This window comes from Lichenostomus cassidix, chromosome 4A (assembly GCF_008360975.1).
Source record: "Lichenostomus cassidix isolate B80296 chromosome 4A, HeHo_3.0, whole genome shotgun sequence".
In the NCBI taxonomy this organism is placed as follows: Eukaryota; Metazoa; Chordata; class Aves; order Passeriformes; family Meliphagidae; genus Lichenostomus; species Lichenostomus cassidix.
This window is the reverse complement of record NC_139485.1, coordinates 14,423,087-14,443,527: the sequence shown is the minus strand read 5'-3', so window position 1 is coordinate 14,443,527 and position 20,441 is coordinate 14,423,087. Positions and strand designations below refer to the sequence as shown.

Sequence of the window (20,441 nt, the reverse complement as noted above, 5' to 3'; positions counted from 1 at the left end):
ATGTTACCCAGTTCAGTCACTTTGCAGCCTTGTCTCTGTTCCATCTCTCTGTAGCAATCTCCTCTGATGTGGATTTTCCATTCCTGGAGTGGGTTATTTCAAATTCAGCACCCAGAAAGGCTCCTCTGGTCCTCCAAGCAAAGCCTGTCTCACCAACAGTTTTAAGAGCCACAAAGACAACTCATTCCCATGGAGCACATTTCCCTCCAGAGAGGTGACTCTCTGTCTTACTTTAGGTTGAAACATCGATTAAAATTCTTACACTGGAAAGAAAACATCACCCAGTGAGGTGCTGGGCTGGTCCTGCCAACAGAAACACCCTTGGTGTACGCAGGAATCTGAGAATGAGCAAGTCTTGCTCATTACCACAAGATCCCTTGAGCTGCCCCAGCTTTAGTCTCAGGCATGAGTATATGTATATATAGATATATAAAAAAATATACACGTCATAAAACTGGCAATTATGTGCTTGAATTCCCCAAAAAACAGACTACACCAACGCTACATTCAAATTCCACAGGCAGGGATGCACAAAGGAGCTCAAAAGGCAGCAGTTAGTCAGACTAGAGCCTTGTAATGTGTACAGCCCACACAAGGACCAGGCAGCACTGTAGAAAACACTAAGCTAATAATTAAAGACCTAATTTTAAACCAGAAAAACACAGTTGGGACTGAGATCTGTGGTTGCACCCCTGGAGCTCAGTATCACCACATAGACAGAAATCAATAGCAGCCATGAAGAGAGCACTGATAAAAATCTATAGCAACTGAAGCAGTCAACTTGAAACCTATTAACAGCTGCATTAGAAAGAAAGGATTACTTTTCCAATCTGCTGCTTTCCTTCCAGATGATCATTCTGTATGAACCCAGCAGAAATCCCTTTGGATCCCTTTTATGAATGAACTACTCAGGATTTCAAGACCCTCCCCAGATCAGCATCAAATAATCATTTGCTTTGCACCACCAGCGCCAGCACTGTCAGCGCTGGCATCAAGTTTAACAAAAATGACCCGGGAAGGGAGGGACAGCAGGGACACCTGAGGCACAGGCTCCTGTGCCATCTGCAGCCCATCACCCCAAGCTTACCAACTGGTATTTGATATGCTGAAGCCCACAGAGCAGTGGCTGCACTCGAGCAAAGAAAGAGAACGCAGTGAGGGCTTGTTTTTATCTTCTGTACATCACTGCCTTCCCAAAGTTTGGGGACCTGGAGCACGAACAGTGACAGGGAAAGGTCATCATACAGCCACAGCTCAGACTCTTTATCTCCTCGCAGTAAAAGTCACTGATCATTAACTGCAATAGCTGGCATTTTCCGAGTCTCTGGCATTTTGTAGCTCTCCAGCACATCCACACCAAGAGCAACCAAATCCCCTGGATCTGAGCCGCGGAGCATCTCTCACATGGATCAAAGAGAAACCAGACGATCCTGAGGATACTGAGCTACACCTGAACCTAGGCACAAATCCCGCTATTTCTGTGCATCCCTTTTTATTTTCCCTTTGAAAAACACAGCCAGAGCTCTGCCTAAAACACACTAGGGCCACGAAAAGCGAAATCCAGTATTCCCAACAGGGCAAGGACCGGAGGCTACTGGGACACCGGCCACACACGCCTGCCAAAACCAACGAGGAATAAACTCATCAAAACCGAACGACGGGCGACACATTTAGCATGGAACTTCAACAGACAAAAAGCCACCCAAATAGCGGTGGCTCTGCGTTCCCAGCACAGGGCGAGGGGTGCGGGATCAGCGAGGAAACGCCGCTTTCCGCCGGCGGCAGCCGCAGCACCGCCCGCGCGGTGCCGTGAGGGGAGCGCGGTGCCCCGGCCTCTCCCGCGCCCCCCGCGCCCCCCGCCCGGAACAAGTTGCCCCCGGGCGCCGCTTACCGCCGTGGAGCCGGAGGAGGAGGCGATGTACACCTTGATGACCATGCTGGGAGCGGCGGGATGCGGAGCCGGGCGGGCGGTGGGTGTGTGAGGGCGGCTCGGGCGCGGGCTGGGGCTGAGGCGGGAGGGCGGGCGCGGGGAGGCGGCGGGAGCGCTCGCCCCGCCTCGCTCCGCAGCTGCCGCCGCCCGAGCCCGGAAGAGAGGAAAAAATGGGTTTTTAAAAAAAATTAAATAAATAAATAAATAAATAAATAATTTAAAAAGGAAAGGGGAAAGGGGAAAAAAAAAAGGAGAAGAAAGAGAAGAGGAGGCGCGTTCTCGACGAGCCGTGCGGAGGGGGCGGGGGAGGCATGGCGGCGGGCCGCGCTGAGGGGCCGCGGGGCTCGGCGGGGCTCGGCGGGGCGGGAGAGAGACAGACACAGAAGGAGGGAGCCCAGCCTGGGGCCGCCATGGCAGCGGCTGGTGTCCCTCAGCACCGGCTCCCCTCACGGCTGGGCTCGCCGTTACCGGCTGCCCTCCGGCCGCCATGCCTCGCCCCGCTCCCGGCCCAACGCGGAGCGAGGGCAGCGGCCAGGCTGGAGCTACCCGGAGCCGGGGCCGCTCGCCGGGAATGGGGGGACAAGGGGTCAGGGGTGGGGGGATGTTTCTGGGAAATGCTATTTAGAATTAAGAGTTTCCTTTTAAAAATTATTCCAGCGCGGAAGGTACTGCCCAAGTGATGTGGCAGCCCATGCCGAAGGACAGGTGGCATCCGTCGGAATTCTTCGCGTTCCTGTGATTATTGTAAAGTATCTTCCACACGAATAAAGCATCCAAATCCCCCACATTTTTAATTGTTATAGTCATGGTGACACGTTATTTGGGGAAATTTATATCCAGCACCTGTCTCCCACTTGCCTGTGGTATCCCAGATATTACCTCATTTATATTTTATTGCGTATTCTGATAGCAGGTTCAAAACAAATGGAAAATATGTACAGTGATAAGCACAGGAAGCTGCAATTTTACACCTACAAGCTAAGATGAAAGCAAAATGTTTGTTCTGCTCTTGGCAAAAAACAGGGAGGTATTTCTGAAATTACTTTTCCAAACAAGCCCTCCTGTTTCAACTAGCAGTTTTTCTAACAAAAATTAATCTTCTTTTTAAAAACCCATTTAATTAAAAAGTATTGAATTAAGTCATCTATATTTGCTTTATTAATTTGCCAATAGTAAAACTGTTTTGAGGAGGACATGCCTCAATTTGATACTACTTATGATACTTACCTAAATCTTTGAACCAGTCATGAGCTTTAAGTATGTTTGAAAAGCAATAAACCGAAATTTATTTGGGGTGATGGTACACCACAAAAATTCCCTGGTTCAAGGAATTTCAAAATTTAATAAAATAAATGGTGTACATTTTAATCTGTTTAAAACAAACTGAGTTAAGTCCAGGAGATTAAAATTCTTCAAGGCATGTTTCTTCAGATGTGTTTGTGCAGCCCCTTCCCAGCTGCTTGAGAAACACCCTGGGAATTCCTGTTGCCTCCAGTGTGTAACCTGATTCATGGCAAGGAACACGGCAGGGAGAAACCACAGCTTATCACAAAGAAGGAAAAAATGCAAGTGGAGGACAGGAGAGGGAGGGTCACTTGAACTTTGGCTCCCTTGTCATGCTCCTGGCTGGCAGCCCAACTTCTGCCAGTTCTCCTGTCTTTGGAGACTTGGAATTGCCTCCTCAGAGGTGAGATTCACCTGGAGCAAGCTGCACCTCATCTTCCTGCCTCCTAAAAACCCTGCTGTAATCATCACTCTCAAAAGTGCACTCTAGGAGGCATTTTATCTTCATGAAATGAGATTTATTAAGTTAAGAGCAATACACGAATCAGGTATCGTTGACATGACTTGGTTTTCTTGACTCATAAAAGTTAATTTTCTACTTTATTGGTGGAAAGGTGTGATGTTTTCTATTCCCACGCTACTCCTCTAAAATCCATAGTGTTGTTTTTGTTTTCACTGTAGAACACTTAAGAAGCTGTGTTTTACACACATCCTTCTCAATATAGACCAAAACCTCAAATAAAATGACAACATTTTACATGCTCCCCAAAGGGGAGCTCAAGTGATTGGCCATCCCAGAATCATCCTGGGATTTCACATTAAAACATTGCCAGTGATGGCAAAGATCCACTTGTTTTTTCCTTAGAGCATAGGCAAGGATGGAGCCTTCTGAGTGCTGGCAAATTCAGCTGTTTTAAAAAAGAATTACAGGAGAATCTCACAAGGAATGATACTGCAGTAATCAACTGCAAATTCTGTCTTGTCCAAAAGGTCAGGGAAGCATGTGCTCCACATGCTCCACAGCTGCTGTGTAACCACAGAGACAAAATACATCCAGAATCCACCAGTAACATGAGGTGTGCCAGGGTCTGCTCTCGATCGTGCCTGTGCCAGAGCAGATGATCTGGCTCTGTGTGAGATGGAGGAGGTGTGATGGGCAAGAGATGTCAGCTCAGCACTCTTAATAGGAAATCAGAAATCCATCCTGGCAGTAAGTGGAGCCAAAAGGCAAACCGTAACTCAGAGTGTGTCTGCTGGCTTTGCCCGTGTCCTGCTACATCCCATGCCTCAGGAGGTGGAAACTCCCCTGCTCCAAAGACTGTGTGGAAGTAGCTGGGAAAGCCCAAGAGATCTTCCTTATCTGGAAACTGAGCAAGGCCACGTTTCCTTGATTTAAGTGTAACTGTGGAAGGCACACGGCGGTTGGCGGCATGAGGAGGTCACTCACAGCGCACAGAGCAGGGACTCTGTGAGAGCTGTTCTTCACCTGCACGATGGAACCAATGAGCGACATCACTGTGCAGCTCCCCTAAGACCTCCGGTCCCGGCTGAGCCGCCCAGACTCGGCTGAGCCCCCCAGACTCGGCTGAGCCCCCCAGGCCTCGCTGAGCCCCCCCAGAGCCGCCGATCCCGGCTGAGCCCCCCAGGCCCGCTGAGCCCCCCAGGCCCGCTGAGCCCCGCGCTGGCTGCCGGGGCGCGCCCCCTGCTGGCGCTCGGCGGGACTGCGGCGCAAAGCCAAGCCCGCTCCCCTCGGCCCGAGAGAAGGAGGAGGAGGAAGAGGTGGAGGAAGAAGGGGAGGAGGAGGAAGAAGGGGAGTAGGGCGTTGCCTGGGACTCTGTGACACATTGGAGTCCTGGGGACACTGGCACTGGAGCTTTGGGGGTGCGGGGTGAGCAGTCCTTTCGTAGAGCCATGGAATCACGTTGGAAAAGCCCTCTGAGACCATGGATCCAACCGTGCACCCAGCACTGCCAATGCCACCACTAACACATTGCCCCAAGTGTCACACCTACACAATTTTAAACCCTTTCAGAGATGGTGACTCCACCACTCCCCTGTTTCAAATGCAATCTCCCACCCAGAATGGGGCTGGCCACACACAACTCCTTGCTTAGCATTTAATGCCTGCTTTTCCATGTACTCCAGACTGGCCACCCATCCTACCAGTCCCAAGCCAGCAGGCAGCCTGGGCTCTGGCAACTCCTGTACCTGCCCTGAAGGGCACTGAGTTACTCTGGAGTACCCGAGGGAAGTACATGGTAGGGAATACTGCAGATACAGGACTACAAATACATTCAAAAATTAACAGCTTCCCACTGACAGAGTATAGGTCTAGATGAGATACTGGGAAGAAATTTTCCCCTATGAGGCTAGTGAAGCCCTGGCACAGGTTGCCCAGGAAAGCTGTGGGTGCCCCATCCCTGGAAGTGTCCACAGCCAGGTTGGATGGGGTTTGGAGCAACCTGGGATAGTGGAAGGTGTCCCTGCCCATGGCAGAGGGTGGAACAAGATGAGCTTCAAGGTCCCATCCTGGGATTCTATGATTCTATGAAGTGAAACATAAAGATAATTGTAAAAACCAGAGTCGGACACACAACTTACAAAAAATTCAAACCTACAATAAGTCATTTTTCAGTCTCTTGGCAGGAGCAGGAGGCCTGAGAGATGATTTCTAGAACCAGTCTGATATGGAGGGCTAACAGGAACATGCAGAAAAGACAAAATTTGGGCAGAAAACCCCAGTGAGGTTTTTTTGCATGTGTTTATGGAGGAGGAGGAGGCTGGGGAGTTCCCAGACAGGAACTCACAAGCTTGCCTGAGGATCTGTCTCACTCTGAAACATTGGGTTGGGGTAGAATCAATGGACACAGCAAATAATAACAAGCTAACCATTGCCAGATGGTCCTCCCTGCACCCCTGGAGTGGGTAAAACTGCTTCCACACACAGCCTCAGGACATGGCTGGTGCTCCTAGCTTTTACAATCCATTCCCAGGGAGACTCAGCAACTAAGAGGGTTGTGACCAAGAAAGAACAGCAAAGTTTTGCAAACCACACTAGCTTTAGCACTGAATTTGAACTTATTTTACTAGAAGTCTTTCCAACAGCCATTTGAGGATTCCTGGAGAATTTGGGGTAGAGCAAGTCTGTGAGCAGACCCTTTGACCAAAGCTGACTCAGTCCTAGGAGACCCCATGGCCTCTTCAAAGTCCAAGACTGTGAATGCACAGGCCATCTCCAAGTATGTAAAAAACCCCAATACATTCATGGCAGGCAGCAAATACTGATTTACAGCTCCACTTCCCCCCTTCCAGCTTGCTCCGAGCTCACAGCCAGTGGGAACTGTAGGTTTCTCAGGGGATGGGCTTGGGGAAGGCAGGATTTAGTGTTCAGAGCACAAAATGTGTTTGTGCAGCCCAGTCCTGGGTCAGAGGGAGCCAGGGACCAGACAAGACTGTTGGCAGATTTCAGGGTTGTGTCTTCTGCCTTTCAGGGCAGCAGCCCTTGAAGGCCCAGTTAAGCAAAATGTCCTAAAACAGCATTTGCAGAATGACCATTCCTGTTATTTGGGATGAAAACGTGGTATCTCACAGAATCTCAGGATGGTTTGGGTTAAAAGGGACCTTCAAGCTCATCCAGTTCCACCCCCTGCCATGGACAGGGACACCTTCCACTAGCCCAGGTTGCTCCAAGCCCTGTCCAACCTGGCCTTGAACACTGCCAGGGATGGGGAGTCCACATCCTCTCTGGGGAACCTGGGCCAGGGTAAGTAGAACTAGACATTTCCACTTATTTTTATGCTGAGAACTCACCAAATCTGTGAATAATCTCCTTTGTGTTAGATGAGGAAATACATTTTCTGGTTTAGAATGCCTGATTGAACATCTGTCCTAGGATGGAGTGCACCAGCTCCTAAAGGTGCCAGCTTTTTTCTGCTGACTATTAAGGGAGTCCAGACAACTTCAGTGTGAGCTCCTGCTTTGGGATAGATGCCTGAAGCTCCCTGGAAGTCATTCTGGTATCCTCTTACCTGTGTTTTGTGTTTAATACAAGTCTGGAGCGTGTAGTCACCTCCTTCACTATCAGGGAGCAGGTAAGAAGCTGTAGCTAAGGCAAAGGTTTTACTGAAGCACAGATGAACAACAGACTCAATGAGAATCCCAAACTCCTCATCCTCATCTTCCCAAATTAATAAGCTCTAAATGTTTCATTGCAATCAATACTGAATTTGACACATAAATCAATTTTTACCCAGGACAAACCACAGAATCACCCAGGACAAACTATAAAATTAACCAAGCATAAACCTCTTCTATAGATCAATAATCCACTCATCCCAAAAGTTATATAAAATCAGGCAGAAGGACACTTTAAACACCAGGTACAGAACACAAAAACGTGTTTTGTGGTATTTTGCCACAAAAATATGTATTAATATTACTGGTCATATATGCCATGACTTCAACACACACAGAATCCTAATTTCCCTTCCTCTGAACTCGTGACTGTGGGGCTGTTGCACAGTTTAATGAACCAGGCTGAGAGCAGAATGTGTGGAATCTCCTGATGTTCCAACCCCCATAAATTTTTAGCACAAAGGAATGAAAAGGAACATACATCTGACTGCCTGTTCCAGGAAGGTGAGAAGTCAATCACCCAAGAGCAACTTTGGTGGGTTTTACCTTTATTCAGGAATGTCTTGATCTACTTCAGTTCAAGAAGGTGGTCCAGGAAATAATTTCTGAAGCACTACAGATGACATTAGGAGCAGGCCCTCATCCTCTGCAGGACATTCCCCATTTTTTAATCATTCCTCACCATTTGAGCATCACTCTGGAAGTTCAGTGTGGGCTGTTCAAATGGACCATCCTGTGCTGGTCACTTTTGCTTTGACAGAGTCCCATGGTTCTGTTTGCAGACTGGATGTTGTTACCTCTGCAGTCAACAACCTGCTTATAGGAAGAGAATTCAAATTTTAGGATGGAATTTTCTCATGGAAACAGTGGCACACACAAAAAAATGATTAATTTCTGATTTGTTGCTTTAATCTGAAGTGTGTAAATTCAGTTTTAGGTGATTTTGAACTGAATAAAAATGACATTTTTGGCAAAAACATCCAAAAAGTCACATTACAAACTAATTCTCCAGAACAAACTTATTCTCCTGGCTACAACCAGGTCTGTAATTTCCTGCATGGTTACAGCCATTTATATTTGCAGCATAACAGCATCTCACAGCAGCTTAACCTGTCTCTCTGGTGGGAAATGGTCTTCTCCCTAATGATTATTTAGGTCAGTTTGTGGTTTAATGAAATTTTTTATAATAACACAAGTGTTTGAGAAAATAGAAAGGTGAAAAAGAAGGCAGAGCAAATACCATGCAAGAATCAATACTGAATTTTAAATCTGTGCTTCACTTGCACATTTTGATCCAAATTGTTGGTTGTGCAAGTTGTCCAGAAGATGTTCACAGACTCTTCAACAAATTCCTGTTCCTCTTCCACAGAGACTTCTCCCAGAATATAGAAAGGATGTAAGAGTAACTACAGGGAAACAGGAGAAACCTCCTGAGGCAACTGAAGCACAAACCTTGATGGTAGTGGAGAACCTGGAAACCAAGAGCTCTTGAAATGTGTTTCTGGCCATATTTAATTCAGAAGATGGAGAAAACTATTATAAACACTATTTAAAATCTTGATTAACACAGAACTTGAAGGAGGTGTGATTGAATTTGGTTCTGTGGTTACACTAAGGCTGGAAAATGCCCTTCTCAGGATTCAGGAGGCCAGTCAGAGCCACCCTTAAATAACTGGTGTGTTTTAACAAAATAATCATGGCATTGATGGATCCACATTGACTGGAGGAAGGGGGAGAAAGGTGGATCCATGGACAGAAAATTGCTCAGCTTAACTGCAAAGTGGAGGAAGATAATAAACTATTGACATCTTGGCCCTTGGAGAGGGAGGTGACGTAAAAAGTGACAAATCAAAAAGTCACCATGAATTCATCAGGAACAGGGGAACAGCTGTTCAGGGAGCGGCACTGAAAGGGATCCAGGGATTACAGGGGATCAGAAGGAGTCTGAACCAACATGGTGATGCTGGTGCTGACTCTGCAAATGCCACACTCAGATCTGTTACCTAATTAACCTGATTATTGGATATAGACCTGAGCAAGAATGCTAAGTTGAATCCAGAGCAGCCTGAGAATGACAAAAGGTTTAGAAAATATGGCCTATGAGAACATGAGGTCTCTGAAAATTTGTTTCATCTAGAAGAATTAAATTTTTTGGGGAAAATTATAATATTATGTGAAATGATGCAGTCTGTAAAATGTTACTGGAATTTGATGCTCATTAACCATTCTTTAGATCTGCCGGACACAGCACAAAGAAACTGAATTTCACAACCGAAGTAGTTTGGATGTTGGAGAAAACTTTAGGGGTTTAAGGCCAGTTGGGTACTGAACAGGCTTTCTAGGAAGATTGCAGAATCCACTTTGTTGTATTTTTTAGGAAGGGTTAGACTGGCTTTGGACAGGAACAGTGACACCTCAGAGCAGCAGGTCTTGGTGCAAAGTGCTTTGGTCCTGAAGGTGGTATAAATACACCTTGTGCTTTCCCTTTGGAAATACACAAAATAGATGGTGCAGGCGCTGCCAGACATTGCAGTTATGATGGAAACAAGAGCTAATTTTCCTTAATCCATGCCGAAGTCTAATACTTCACCTTATGAACAACCTCAGGCTCACAGGCCCTGCTCGGGGACCAACCTCAGCAGCGTCAGCCGAGGTGCAACAGCCCAAGAGGCCACTCGGAGCCCGAACTGCTACCGCCGATCCCGGGGCAGTCAAACCGGCCGCTCACCCCGCGCGGGGCCGGGACGGACAAAGGCCGCACCCCCTCCCTCCGCCGGCCGAGGCCACGGGCGGGCCACGGCCCGTTCCAACAGGTACCGCAGGGCCGGGAGGCGGCGGCGGCCGCGCTCCCGCAGGCCGCGGGGCCGAGGCGGCCATGTTGTGGTCCTGCGGCCTGCGGGAACTTTGGGGGAAGTTTGTGGGGCGGCCCGCGGGGGGCAGCGGGGCAGGGCGGGCCGGCGGCGCGGGGCCCCGCGGCGGGCGGGCGGAGGCGGCGGCGCCGGGGCCGCGCTCCGGGCCGCGCACACGCGGAAAGCGCGCGGCGCTCGCGTTACGGCGGCCCCGCCCCCGCCCCGCCCCCGCGGCGCTCCCCGCGCCCCCATTGGCCGTGGCGGCCGTCAGTCAGCGGCCGGGCCCATCTCGCGCTCCCCATTCATGCAGTTTGGTTGCGTGTTGGTGTATTTTACTGTTTGCAATAAAGAGGGGGGGATTTTTTTTTTTGTTCAGTTTCTGCCGCAATTAACTCTTGGTCCCTTAAACATCTTCCTTTTTATTTTTGGGTTTTTTTCCTGTCTATTTTTTTTCTTTTTTTGCAGGACGGTCGGAACAGTTTTTCGCCGCTTCCATTTATTTTTCGATATCTTATCTCTATTAGGTTTTGCAATCAACTATTAAGGTGCAACTATGCCCAAAAGAAAGGTAAGTACGAAAAAAAAAAAATTGAAAAACGAGGGAAGGCAGATGGGGAGCGAAGGGGAGAGATTAAAGCGGCAATCGCGGAAATTTAGCTGTAAAAAAAAAAAAATTTAGCGCGCGCGCGCGTGTGTGTAGAGTTTTTTGGGGTTTTTTGGTTGGTTTTTTTGTTTTCGCATTTTTAATTTTTGGTGTATGTCCTAGAGCGGAGCGGGGAGCGGAGGGAGAGGGCTCGGGGCGGGCAGGGCAGCGCGGCGAGTTCACTTTTGGGCTGTTTTGTTTGGGAAGGAGGAGAAGGCTGGAGCAGCAGTGTCTCCATGCTGGATTACAAACAGCCATAGTGCTGTGCTGCCCCTGTGGAGAACGCGGGGCAGCAAAACCCCCCCAAAAGCAGCGCCACGACCCCCCCAGAGCCCCCCACCCACCTCCGCCAGCCTTTTAATCCCCATCGCGCCATTCCCGGCTCGATTCGCCTTTAAACGTCGCCTCTTTCTCCTGCGTTTGCCTTTGTTCTCTTTTTTTTTTTTTTTTTTTTTTTTGCCTCCCACTTCTTGTCATACCAGATGGTTGTGCAATGGTAATTTGGGGCCATTAGGCGGCGCAGAATTTGAAACTGGCCTTCAAGGAAAGCGGGGAAAAGGGATTTATCGCCGTAATCGGGAACTTTAGGGCGGCAGGAATGTGGGGCGCCCCCCCCTTCCCCTCACAGCGCGGGCTGGGGGGGCGGGGCGGGGACGCGGTCGCCCCTCAATCACCGAGGCGCCCGCCCGAGGGGTTTCGACCCGCTCCAGGCGCCCCACGGCCCCAGACGGGGCCGTGGGGCGCCTGGAGCGGGTCGAAACCCCTCGGGCGGGCGCGATCGCCACGTTCCCGGTTGTCCCTCATTGTCCTTGCGGGGCCCGCGGCGACCTTGTTGTGTGAGGGGAAATTGGCGGGAACTTTTCGAACTCGACGCGGTGACGTAGCGGCGGCGACCGCGGGGTGTTGTGGGAGTTGTAGTCCGCGAGGCGGCGGGGACGGGGGGAGGCCGCCATTGCTGCGGGTTGTGTTGGGGGGCCCCGTGAGGTCCCCCGGCTCCTCTCAGGGCTCAGGTGGGGTCACACGAGTTGGCTTGGCCTTCTCACCTCTGTGTCTCGGTTTCCTTGCAGGCTCCAGCTGAAGGCGAGGCAAAGGAGGAGGTAGGAGCTGTTTGTGGTCACCACTCCAAGAATTCCTGTGGGGCTCTGCAGAAATTAGGAAGCCCACGTAGCTCATGCGGGGTGTTCATCCCCTGGGGGTGGCCCTGTGCCTAGTTTTGGGGTGCTCAGGGCCATTGCTGTCCCCTGAGGTGACAGGTGACCCCACTGAGGTGGTGCTGGGGGTCCAGCAGCTGTGCTGGGCTGAGGTCAGGGACCATCGCTTCCAATGGAAACAAGTCCCTTTCAGCCTAACGACTCCTGGAAGTAAAGAAACTTCATGTCTTACCACGTCAGCAGGGTAAAGTGGTGGCAGCAGAGAACTGCTGGGCAAAGCTGCACTTCTAGGAGGTCATAGAATATCCTGAGCTGGACCTGTAAGGATCATGGAATCACAGCATGGTTTGGGCTGGAAGGAATCCTAAAGCTCATCCAGTTCCATCCCCTGCTATGGGCAGAGACATCTTCCACTAGCCCAGTTTGCTCCAAGCCCTGTCCAGCCTGGCCTTGGACACTTCCAGGGGTGGGGAGTCATCAAGGCCCTCACCATAATGCCCATAATTCTGTAAGTCCTAGGATTTCATGGGGCTTCATGATGCCATGTTGTGTTGGGCAGTTCTGAGAAAGCTGTGCTTTGTGTGCTCTCTGAATTTTACTGACATATATCTCCTTACACAGCCAAAGAGAAGGTCAGCCAGACTATCTGCTGTGAGTATCTCTATTTATCCTTTAATATTATATCACTTGGGAGGGGGATGGTTAAAGACAGACTATTGGGTTTTTCCCCCCAGGATTGGGAAAGGCATGCTTAGAGTGTTGCAGTATTTAAAATTCCCTTTCCATGTTTCCATTCCTTGAACACCTCCACATCCCAGGCTTCTCACACAAGATGCAGCGTCTGTGTTAGTGCACATTCCATCTGTGCATGAGTATCCAGAGTTAAGAAATATTGATTTCAGGATGGATTTGTTCCCTGTAGGACTTCTCCACACAAATGCTCCTGGCTCTATAAATCACCCGCTCTCTCCTTAGCCTGGTAATTTGCCTATTGATTTTTTGCAGGGCCAACTGTTGGATAAATAGTTTTTAAAAGTTATCAACATATTGTTCATAGAAATATTAATATGAATATTTATTTCTGGCATTCAACTGACTTGTTTCTTATGTTTTTTGCAGAAACCTGCTCCGCCCAAACCGGAGCCAAAGCCCAAAAAGGCAGCACCTAAGGTAAGGGTCTTGAACTGAAGTTATATTTTCCTTCTCAAGGTGTTTACAGGGATAAAAACCCCCACAAGTAACCACTTTGCTTTTTCATAATTATCCTGAAAGTTTTAAGATGGAATTATGTGAGCTAAAAGAATGGGGAAGACACAATTTTATCCAATTTCTGCTGAAGGAATGTGGTAAACTGAGCAGATTTGAAATCCCTTGTGGTGAGGCTTTGCTGCTACTTTACAAGGCCATTCTGAAGTTTCATATAATGCATTGTTGGGAAAATGATGCTTGGAGTAGAGATCAGAGACTCAATTAGAGGAGGCATTGAAAATCATGCTTTTAATTACAGTTTCTTACTATATTTCCATTCTGATGCCCTCTCTGCAGTTAGTTATCAGTTTATCACATTTTAATCACTCAGACTTCTAGAGATCCCTTTCCTTCAGCTGGATATTTTTGGAAATGTCAAAAACATTGGTATGTCTGACAGTATAGTTAAAAAATAAACTATTTAAAGCTCTTTTTTGCTTTGGAGCAACAGTTTGGTATTGCAAAGGGAGCAGTTCTGCAATCCATGGGGGATTTCTTTCCATCCCCTTCCTATCATCCTCCCCAGCACTCAGTTTGCAGTGCTTTTTTCTTAGATTTTTCTGTAAATATTTATGATTTTGCAGCTAAAAAAACCAACCAAAATAAAAATATCCCAGCAACAAAACTTCAGTGATTGTTTTGAACCTTTTCCAATCACACATTTTCCTTGTGGTTTGGGATGATTAGGTGGGCAAAGCACAGGGGTGAGAGATGCTTTGGTTGCAGAGGGGGATAACAGCCTGGGAACCAGGAGCTTTTTCCTTTTGCATTGACAGGGCATTTGCAATTGCCTGTGGCACAGCAGACTTCCAGGTGAGGGAACTGTTTCCCTCCTCATCCTCTGTGGGGAGCAGCAGAGATGCTGCTGTGGAAAAGAGAGAGAGCCCCACGTGTCATTTTGGGCTCAGCTCTGTAATCTCAGTGCTGTGCAGAGCAAGGTTTTCCTGTTCCATCTTGGCAGTGCAGCTGGAATTCTAGACCACATTCCAGGCTGGATGGAGCACTGGACACTCTGGATTGCACTTCCCTCTAGTGGCTGGTGCCCCAGGGAGAGCAGAGCCAGCTGCTGGTGGCACACAGGGCAGGGCAGCTCTGGATGACCCACCTTGTGTTTGGGGTTTTTCCAAGTTTGCTATTTTACTCTTACAGGAACATCTCAGGGTTTAAACACTAAAGCTGCATTCACTGAATGCTGAAAGTTGTAGGAACAGGCATGCAGGAGTTAAGGGCTGTAAGGGACTGGCAAAGCTTAGTTTGGGCCTTCACTGCACAACTCTGGGGTGGTTTCCCTTTGGGGTCATGCAGGCATCCCCTGGGAGCTGTGCCTTGGGAATTGCCCCCAGCTGGACTTGGAAAGCATTGGTTCTCCTGCTCCTGTTTGAAGCCAGGACACTTGAGCTTTGTTTTTGGCTCCCCAGAGCTCCTCAAACTGCATTAACATCTGTGCAAAGGGTGATGGAGTAAAACTTGTGGAGGCATTTTTAATTCCTGTCTGCCCCAAGTGCTTTACTTGTCAACCTTCAAGATCCTGGAATGGTTTCCTGTGTGTCAGAATCTATTTCACCTGTTAAACTTTGCTATATTGAAAAACATGGAGCTGGGAAAGGAGTTCTGTCACTTCTAAAACACAGGACTTTAGTACTGAACTGTTGTTGCCTTCTCTAAAGCAAAATTATTGAGGAAAAGGAGCACAGTGCTGTAGGTGAGGACCTGTTGTGTCCTGTGGGACTCTTTCTCTCCAGTCAGTCCAGCCATGGATGTCAGTCTCCCTGGGTTCTCCTCCAGTGCTTGCTGAAGAGAGGCTTTCCCAGCACAGAGTGGGCTACAGAGAATTGGTTTTAGCTCTGTTAATGCTTTGTTGTGGGTTTTATAGCGGGATAAGGGAACAGATAAGCAGTGCCATAGAACAGTTGTAATTCTAAATCTCACTGCCAAACAGCACCAGGATACTGGGTATTCCCAATACAGGGGACTCCTGACACCACACTGTAGGAGAGTTTTCCAGATGGGATGAAGTCCTTCAGACTGAGGAGTGAGAGGTTGGAGAGGAAAGAGACCCTCACTCATTGAGTGTACTGGCCCCATCTTAAATTTGCTGTGTTATTGGAGAATTTGCTGTTAATTTTGGTGAATTTTTAATCATTGAAGAATCAGGTGATTTTACCTCTTACACTCTGAGTTTTCCTTAGCAGCTCATTTTTAAGGCGAATTAATTTTGTGCGTTAGTTACTGAGGGATTGAAGTAAGAAAGCAGACTTTTTGCAAGAAGTTTTGTACCTTTTTGTAACTTGCAGTCACTGAGACAAATCTTCTGAGGAGATAAATGTGTATCCAGTAATTTTCTGTTTATCCTCACTCAGCTGTGAGTAGATCTTGCAGGGTTTCTTTTCCTCTGTGGGAAGTAGGTTAATCAAGCAAGGAGCTGAGCCAGTGCTGTTACTTATTGGCAGCAAGAGGCACATCCTTGGAAGTGAAACTAATGAGGGTCAGATATTTGGGTCAGGATCTGACCTTGCCTGTGGAAAATTATTACTTCAGAAGCATCAAGTTTTGGGGTTTGTTTTGATTTAGCCTGATCCACATATAAGAAACTGCACTTAAATAATAAATGCAGTGCTCTCATGAGCCCCCAGTTTTCCTGGCACAGAAGTGGTTTATTATCACAAGGAATATTTCTGGCAGGGAAGGGGGAAAGTCCTTTGCCTACAGCTTTGTTACAGTTTTCTAAATAGGCATTTACAGCACATCTGAAGTATTCTGGTGTTTCCACATGTTGGTTTTGTTCTGTGGCTGCCTTTCAGCAGCAGGGCAGCAATACAGGCCAGTTCAACATTTTTTTAGCTAATTTAATTGAATGCCTATTTAAAATAGGAATTCTTTTAACCTCAGACATGGCTGCTTTTATATTCTGCACTTCCCTGTAGCACATTCTGGACAGACAGAAGGCAAATACTTCTCCTGTGAAACTTTGATCTCATCTTTGTCAATAGGAAGTTTGGGGGATGGAAGGAGGCTGTGCAGAGACTTTTGGAGTTCAGAACATGCTGATGTACAAGGTGGAAATTAGGAGTTAATATATCACTGTCTGTTTTCTTTTTACAGAAAGAAAAAGCAGCAAATGATAAAAAGGAGGACAAAAAGGCAGCAACAAAAGGGAAGAAAGGAGCCAAAGGCAAAGAGGAAACTAAACAAGAGGATGCTAAAGAAGAAAACCACTCTGAAAATGGAGATACCAAAACTAATGAGGTACTTCAGCTCTACTAGAGCTGGGAACAGAGCCAGATGTGCTGGAAGTACAGCTGCAGGAGCTCAGCTGGGCTCCAGAGGGTGGGGGGTCACTGCCACTCTGTGAGGACAGAGCAGCTGTGGTACCTGCCCAGGGCAGCTCCCAGGGAGAGCCTGCAGGAATGGCCTTCTCCTTCCAGTTCCTTCCTGCTCTGCTGGAGCCCTTCCACAGGTGCTCTGTGCTGTTCCAGGGTCCCTCTCAGGGCTGCCTCACAGCAATGCCCAAGATCTGGGGAACAATGGAGCCCAGGGAGATCGTCACCCTCCAGCCCTGAACTGACTTTGCACATCCCCTCTGGACTGCTGGGTTCCCTCTGCTGCTCAGCACGGGTTGGTGTGGGGCCAGAAATCTGGTTTTGAGTTCTACACAATTCTTTAAAACAATTCTTTCCTCAGAGCAATTCAACAAGAGATTTGCAAAGTGAACTCGGTCTTGTCTCTTATCTGCAGCCTCTTCTCACAGGTCCTTGCTGTGGCAGCTCCTTATCTCAGCTGCCTTTTGCTAGGTCCAGCTGTGAGCTCCATCAGTTCCTGTTGGATTCTCCCAGCAGATTCCTTGCTGGTAGTGAAGCAGTGTTTTCTCAGGGCTCTCTTTGCCTTTGACACAGCCCAGCCTGATGTGTTCTGACACTGACACTGGTGTCTCCTCATGGATTGAGTGTCACCATCCAGCCAAGGGGTCCTTTATTCTTTCATTTCTAGATGAATCAGAGAATTGCTAGAGATCAGGAGCTGCTTAGTTAAAGCAGCAATATATGGCTAATGTGCTTCAGATCGTTTTTGAGGGACCTTTGCAGGTTTGATGTGTTGACTGGGAAAGTAAAAGCACATTTTTGTAGACACAGGTGAGAACTGATTCCCCAAAGTTTGGACAGAGCAGGATCATGGTTGATGTGTAACTCTTGTGCTTCCCTGTGACGAGGGCTTGAACTTCCTGTAACATATCATTGATCCTAATCTAAAATACATTCCAAACCTCTGCCTCTCTGCAGGCACTCACTCCAAAATCACCTCTCTAATTAATACTCCCTGTGTTTTCATTTAAAAATTATCAGCCCATTGCTGTGTTGGTATTTTCTTTGCATTCCTGTCTATCCACACAAAGCCTTGTCCATGTCTGTTAACAAACTGGTCTCTTTTTGGTGCAGGTTAGATTGGAATCCAATTATCATTACCAATAATATTTGTATTCTTCCCAACTCCTTTTCTAGGCACCAGCTGCTGAAGCATCTGATGATAAGGAAGCCAAGTCCGAGTAATGTTAACCCTGCCCTATATCTCCATCATTTGGTATCCGTACCTCCATGCTGTATTGTTAACAGAGAGGAATATTTTTATCAACTATTTTATAAATGCAGGTTTTTTTAGCATGAATTTAATTATGGAACATCTTCATCTCGGTTACTTGGGAATTAAATCCCTAACAAACAAAACAAAACAACAAAAAAAAAAAGTCATTGTTTTTAAATTTTGTGATTGTAATAGTTTGTATGGTACATGGAAAGAATAAGTGGTGGTAGCTTTTGACTTCTGTCAGTGTGTCCCTTTTTGTGTAAGTCATGCTTACAGACTTCAGATTTTAATTTTTCCCTTGTATGTGTTGTATGGTTTCTTAAAGTGGGGAGGTCTCAAAACAAATAACCGTGTGAAACATTCCAGTGGTTCTGTGGGTTGCTTTTATAAAGAAGGTGAGCTATTTTCATGAAAAAACCTAAGAGCTGGAAATCTGTTGTTTCCCAAATGTAATTTTATTTTGTCAGTTTTGAAAAAAAAAAGAAAAATAAATAAATAAAAGTGTAATCCTGTTTTTAAATGAAATACAAACATTTCTTTTCAAAAAAGGGCAGGTTGGTTGTATGTACCCACTGTTAGGAATTTTGCTGGATTTATCTTAATAAAAAAGACTCCTCAAAAGCTGATTGTGGTTTGTTGCTTGTGGTGCTGGAAATCTCCCAAATTCCAGGAGAGCTGCAGGGGGACAGGAAGAGCCCACGGGGCTGGAGAACTTTGGGCTTTTGGCTGGGGCTTGAGCCCCTCTCTGCCTCAGTTGTGTGACTTCCCAGTAATCCAGGCCTCCTTGTTCTGGGAAATAACAGCTGGACCAGACCAGTGAACTGGGTTTAAGTCCCAGTTCTGTTGTTCCAGCTTTTTTGTGCAGCTTTGTCAAGGACACTTCCAATTCTCCTGCTAAAACCTGCTTTTATAGAAAGTCTCTTCACATCCCTGACCAACTACAGGATATATTTAATAAGAAGAAAAATGTCTGCAATGCAGAAACCTTCCCTCTCCCATTAAATTGTTCCACAGCCCGGCAATGGGAAATTCCAAGAGCTTGAACATTTAACCTTGTATCCAAACCCCAAACAGCATCTCACTGAGAGTGTCTTGGATTCAGTGGGGTTTAGGATTAGTCCCCCAGGGCCACTAGAGGATGTTTAACTGTGGATTTCATTTTCCAGGCCTGAGGCACTGGGGATTTTTATTCCTGCTGCTCCACTGGTTGTTCTGTACAAATGCTGGAGGTTAACTGGGCTCCATCTACCTCAGCCATGAAGGTGAGGGAGTTCTGAGGGGGCTTTTCCTTGGCAGTGTATTTCCTTAATCCAGCAGATACTTTGGGGCATGCACTGGTCTCTCCTCCAGGGCAGACTGATGGAGCAGTAACTGGATTTCCTGTGCCTGGTGGAAATGTGGTGAGGTGTGGGTAAAACCAGGGAGACTGAACATCCTATTCTGAACATGATCTGACAATAGTTCAAATGTCATCCTGATTTTTACATCTAAAAATGATTCACTGAACTTCCTCTCTACAAAGACAGGCTGGGAGAGCTGGGGGTGTTCAGCCTGGAAAAGAGAAGGCTCTGGGAGACCTTGGAGCTCCTTCCTGTGCCTAAAGGGGTTTAAAAAAAGGAGGGAAAGGGACCTGTTATAGTGACAGGACAAGGGGAAATGGTTTTGAGCAGAGGGCAGGGTTAGGTGGGATACTGGGAAGAAATTGTTCCCTGTGAGGGTGGGGAGGCCCTGGCTCAGGGTGCCCAGAGAAGCTGTGGCTGCCCCTGGATCCCTGGAAGTGTCCAAGGCCAGGCTGGACAGGGCTTGGAGCAATTTGGGATAGTGGAAGGTGTCCCTGCCATGGCAGGGGTGGATTAGATGATCTTTAAGTTCCCTTCCAATTCAAATAATTCCATGATTATGAGTTTAGCCAGCAGTTAGTGAGAAATCCCAATGGACCTGTAGTGCTCTGGGGAGAAAAAGCGTATTGGAAAGAAATGTTTTAGACTTGTGTATTTCCCACTCCAGTGGTTTCTCTAAAAGGGCTTCAAACAGGAACCCAGTCCTGCACGAAGGTGAAGCCCCTTCTCCCAGCCCTGGTGCTGTGGGATCATCTCTCTTTGGCTCCAGCCTCTAGTCTCTGAATGTCTCAAGCATTATTATTTAAGCAGCAGACACTGAATGTAGTTAATATTTTCTTCTCAGCACAGGATCCATCCATATGCCAAGGTACAAACAGCCTTTGGAATGAGGTCACTCTGATCCCAAATCATGTCTCTCCATCTGAGTTCAGAGGTTGTTACACAGAACATACAACTGAGTGTTTGGTTTTGGTTATTTCTTCCTCCAGTGCCAGGGTGGGAGTTGTTCTTAATTCTATAACTATTGTTCTAATCAAATTCCTCTTTCAAATAAGTACAGAAAATTGCCCAAGAACTTTTGCTTAAATTCATAACTTCTCGGAGCCATGGGGTATTGAGAGAGTTGCACAACTGAAAGGATTGTCTGGTTTATGCCAAACCCTCCTCCACGGCTGTCCTGGTGTCTAGACACTGAATCCAAGGCCAGCTCTGTGGCAGCTCCCAAGCATGGCTTATTTTGTGTGAAAAGGAGTAGTTTCAAATGTTGAGTCAACCTACTTTCAG

At 47.4% G+C, this 20,441-nt stretch overlaps 2 protein-coding genes and 1 long non-coding RNA gene across 6 annotated transcripts in view; 1 reads left to right on the top strand and 2 right to left on the bottom strand.

Moving 5' to 3' along the window:
- Positions 1-2,083, bottom strand: part of SH3BGRL (SH3 domain binding glutamate rich protein like) — a 29,557-nt gene extending 27,474 nt beyond the window's left edge. The window contains exon 1 of the mRNA XM_085060676.1: positions 1,892-2,083. Within this exon, the coding sequence (XP_084916802.1) occupies positions 1,892-1,936 (45 nt within the window). The 5' untranslated portion in view covers positions 1,937-2,083. The remainder of the gene's footprint in view (positions 1-1,891) is intronic.
- A 2,438-nt stretch (positions 2,084-4,521) lies between these two features.
- Positions 4,522-20,441, bottom strand: part of LOC146437562 (uncharacterized) — a 30,278-nt gene continuing 14,358 nt past the window's right edge. Inside the window, exons 1-3 of one of the 2 annotated variants that reach the window (XR_014852277.1) lie at positions 9,939-10,050; positions 7,895-8,161; positions 4,522-4,700 (exon numbers count right to left, since the gene is read on the bottom strand). This is a non-coding gene — a long non-coding RNA (uncharacterized LOC146437562). Of the gene's footprint in view, positions 4,701-7,894; positions 8,165-9,938; positions 10,051-20,441 lie in introns of those variants that run through there. The other variant, XR_014852278.1, reaches the window with a different exon arrangement.
- On the top strand, positions 10,440-18,443 carry HMGN5 (high mobility group nucleosome binding domain 5). Of its 3 annotated transcripts, none has more exons than XM_085060673.1 (7): positions 10,440-10,518; positions 10,663-10,765; positions 11,908-11,937; positions 12,613-12,642; positions 13,111-13,161; positions 16,342-16,485; positions 17,736-18,443. In XM_085060673.1, exons 2-7 carry the CDS (start codon positions 10,751-10,753, stop codon positions 17,781-17,783), a joined length of 318 nt encoding a protein of 105 aa, XP_084916799.1. In that variant the 5' UTR covers positions 10,440-10,518; positions 10,663-10,750; the 3' UTR covers positions 17,784-18,443. The 3 variants fall into 3 exon arrangements, with proteins under 3 accessions (XP_084916799.1, XP_084916800.1, XP_084916798.1); XM_085060674.1 differs by having other exon boundaries at positions 10,449-10,518; positions 10,722-10,765; XM_085060672.1 differs by lacking the exon at positions 10,440-10,518 and having other exon boundaries at positions 10,555-10,765.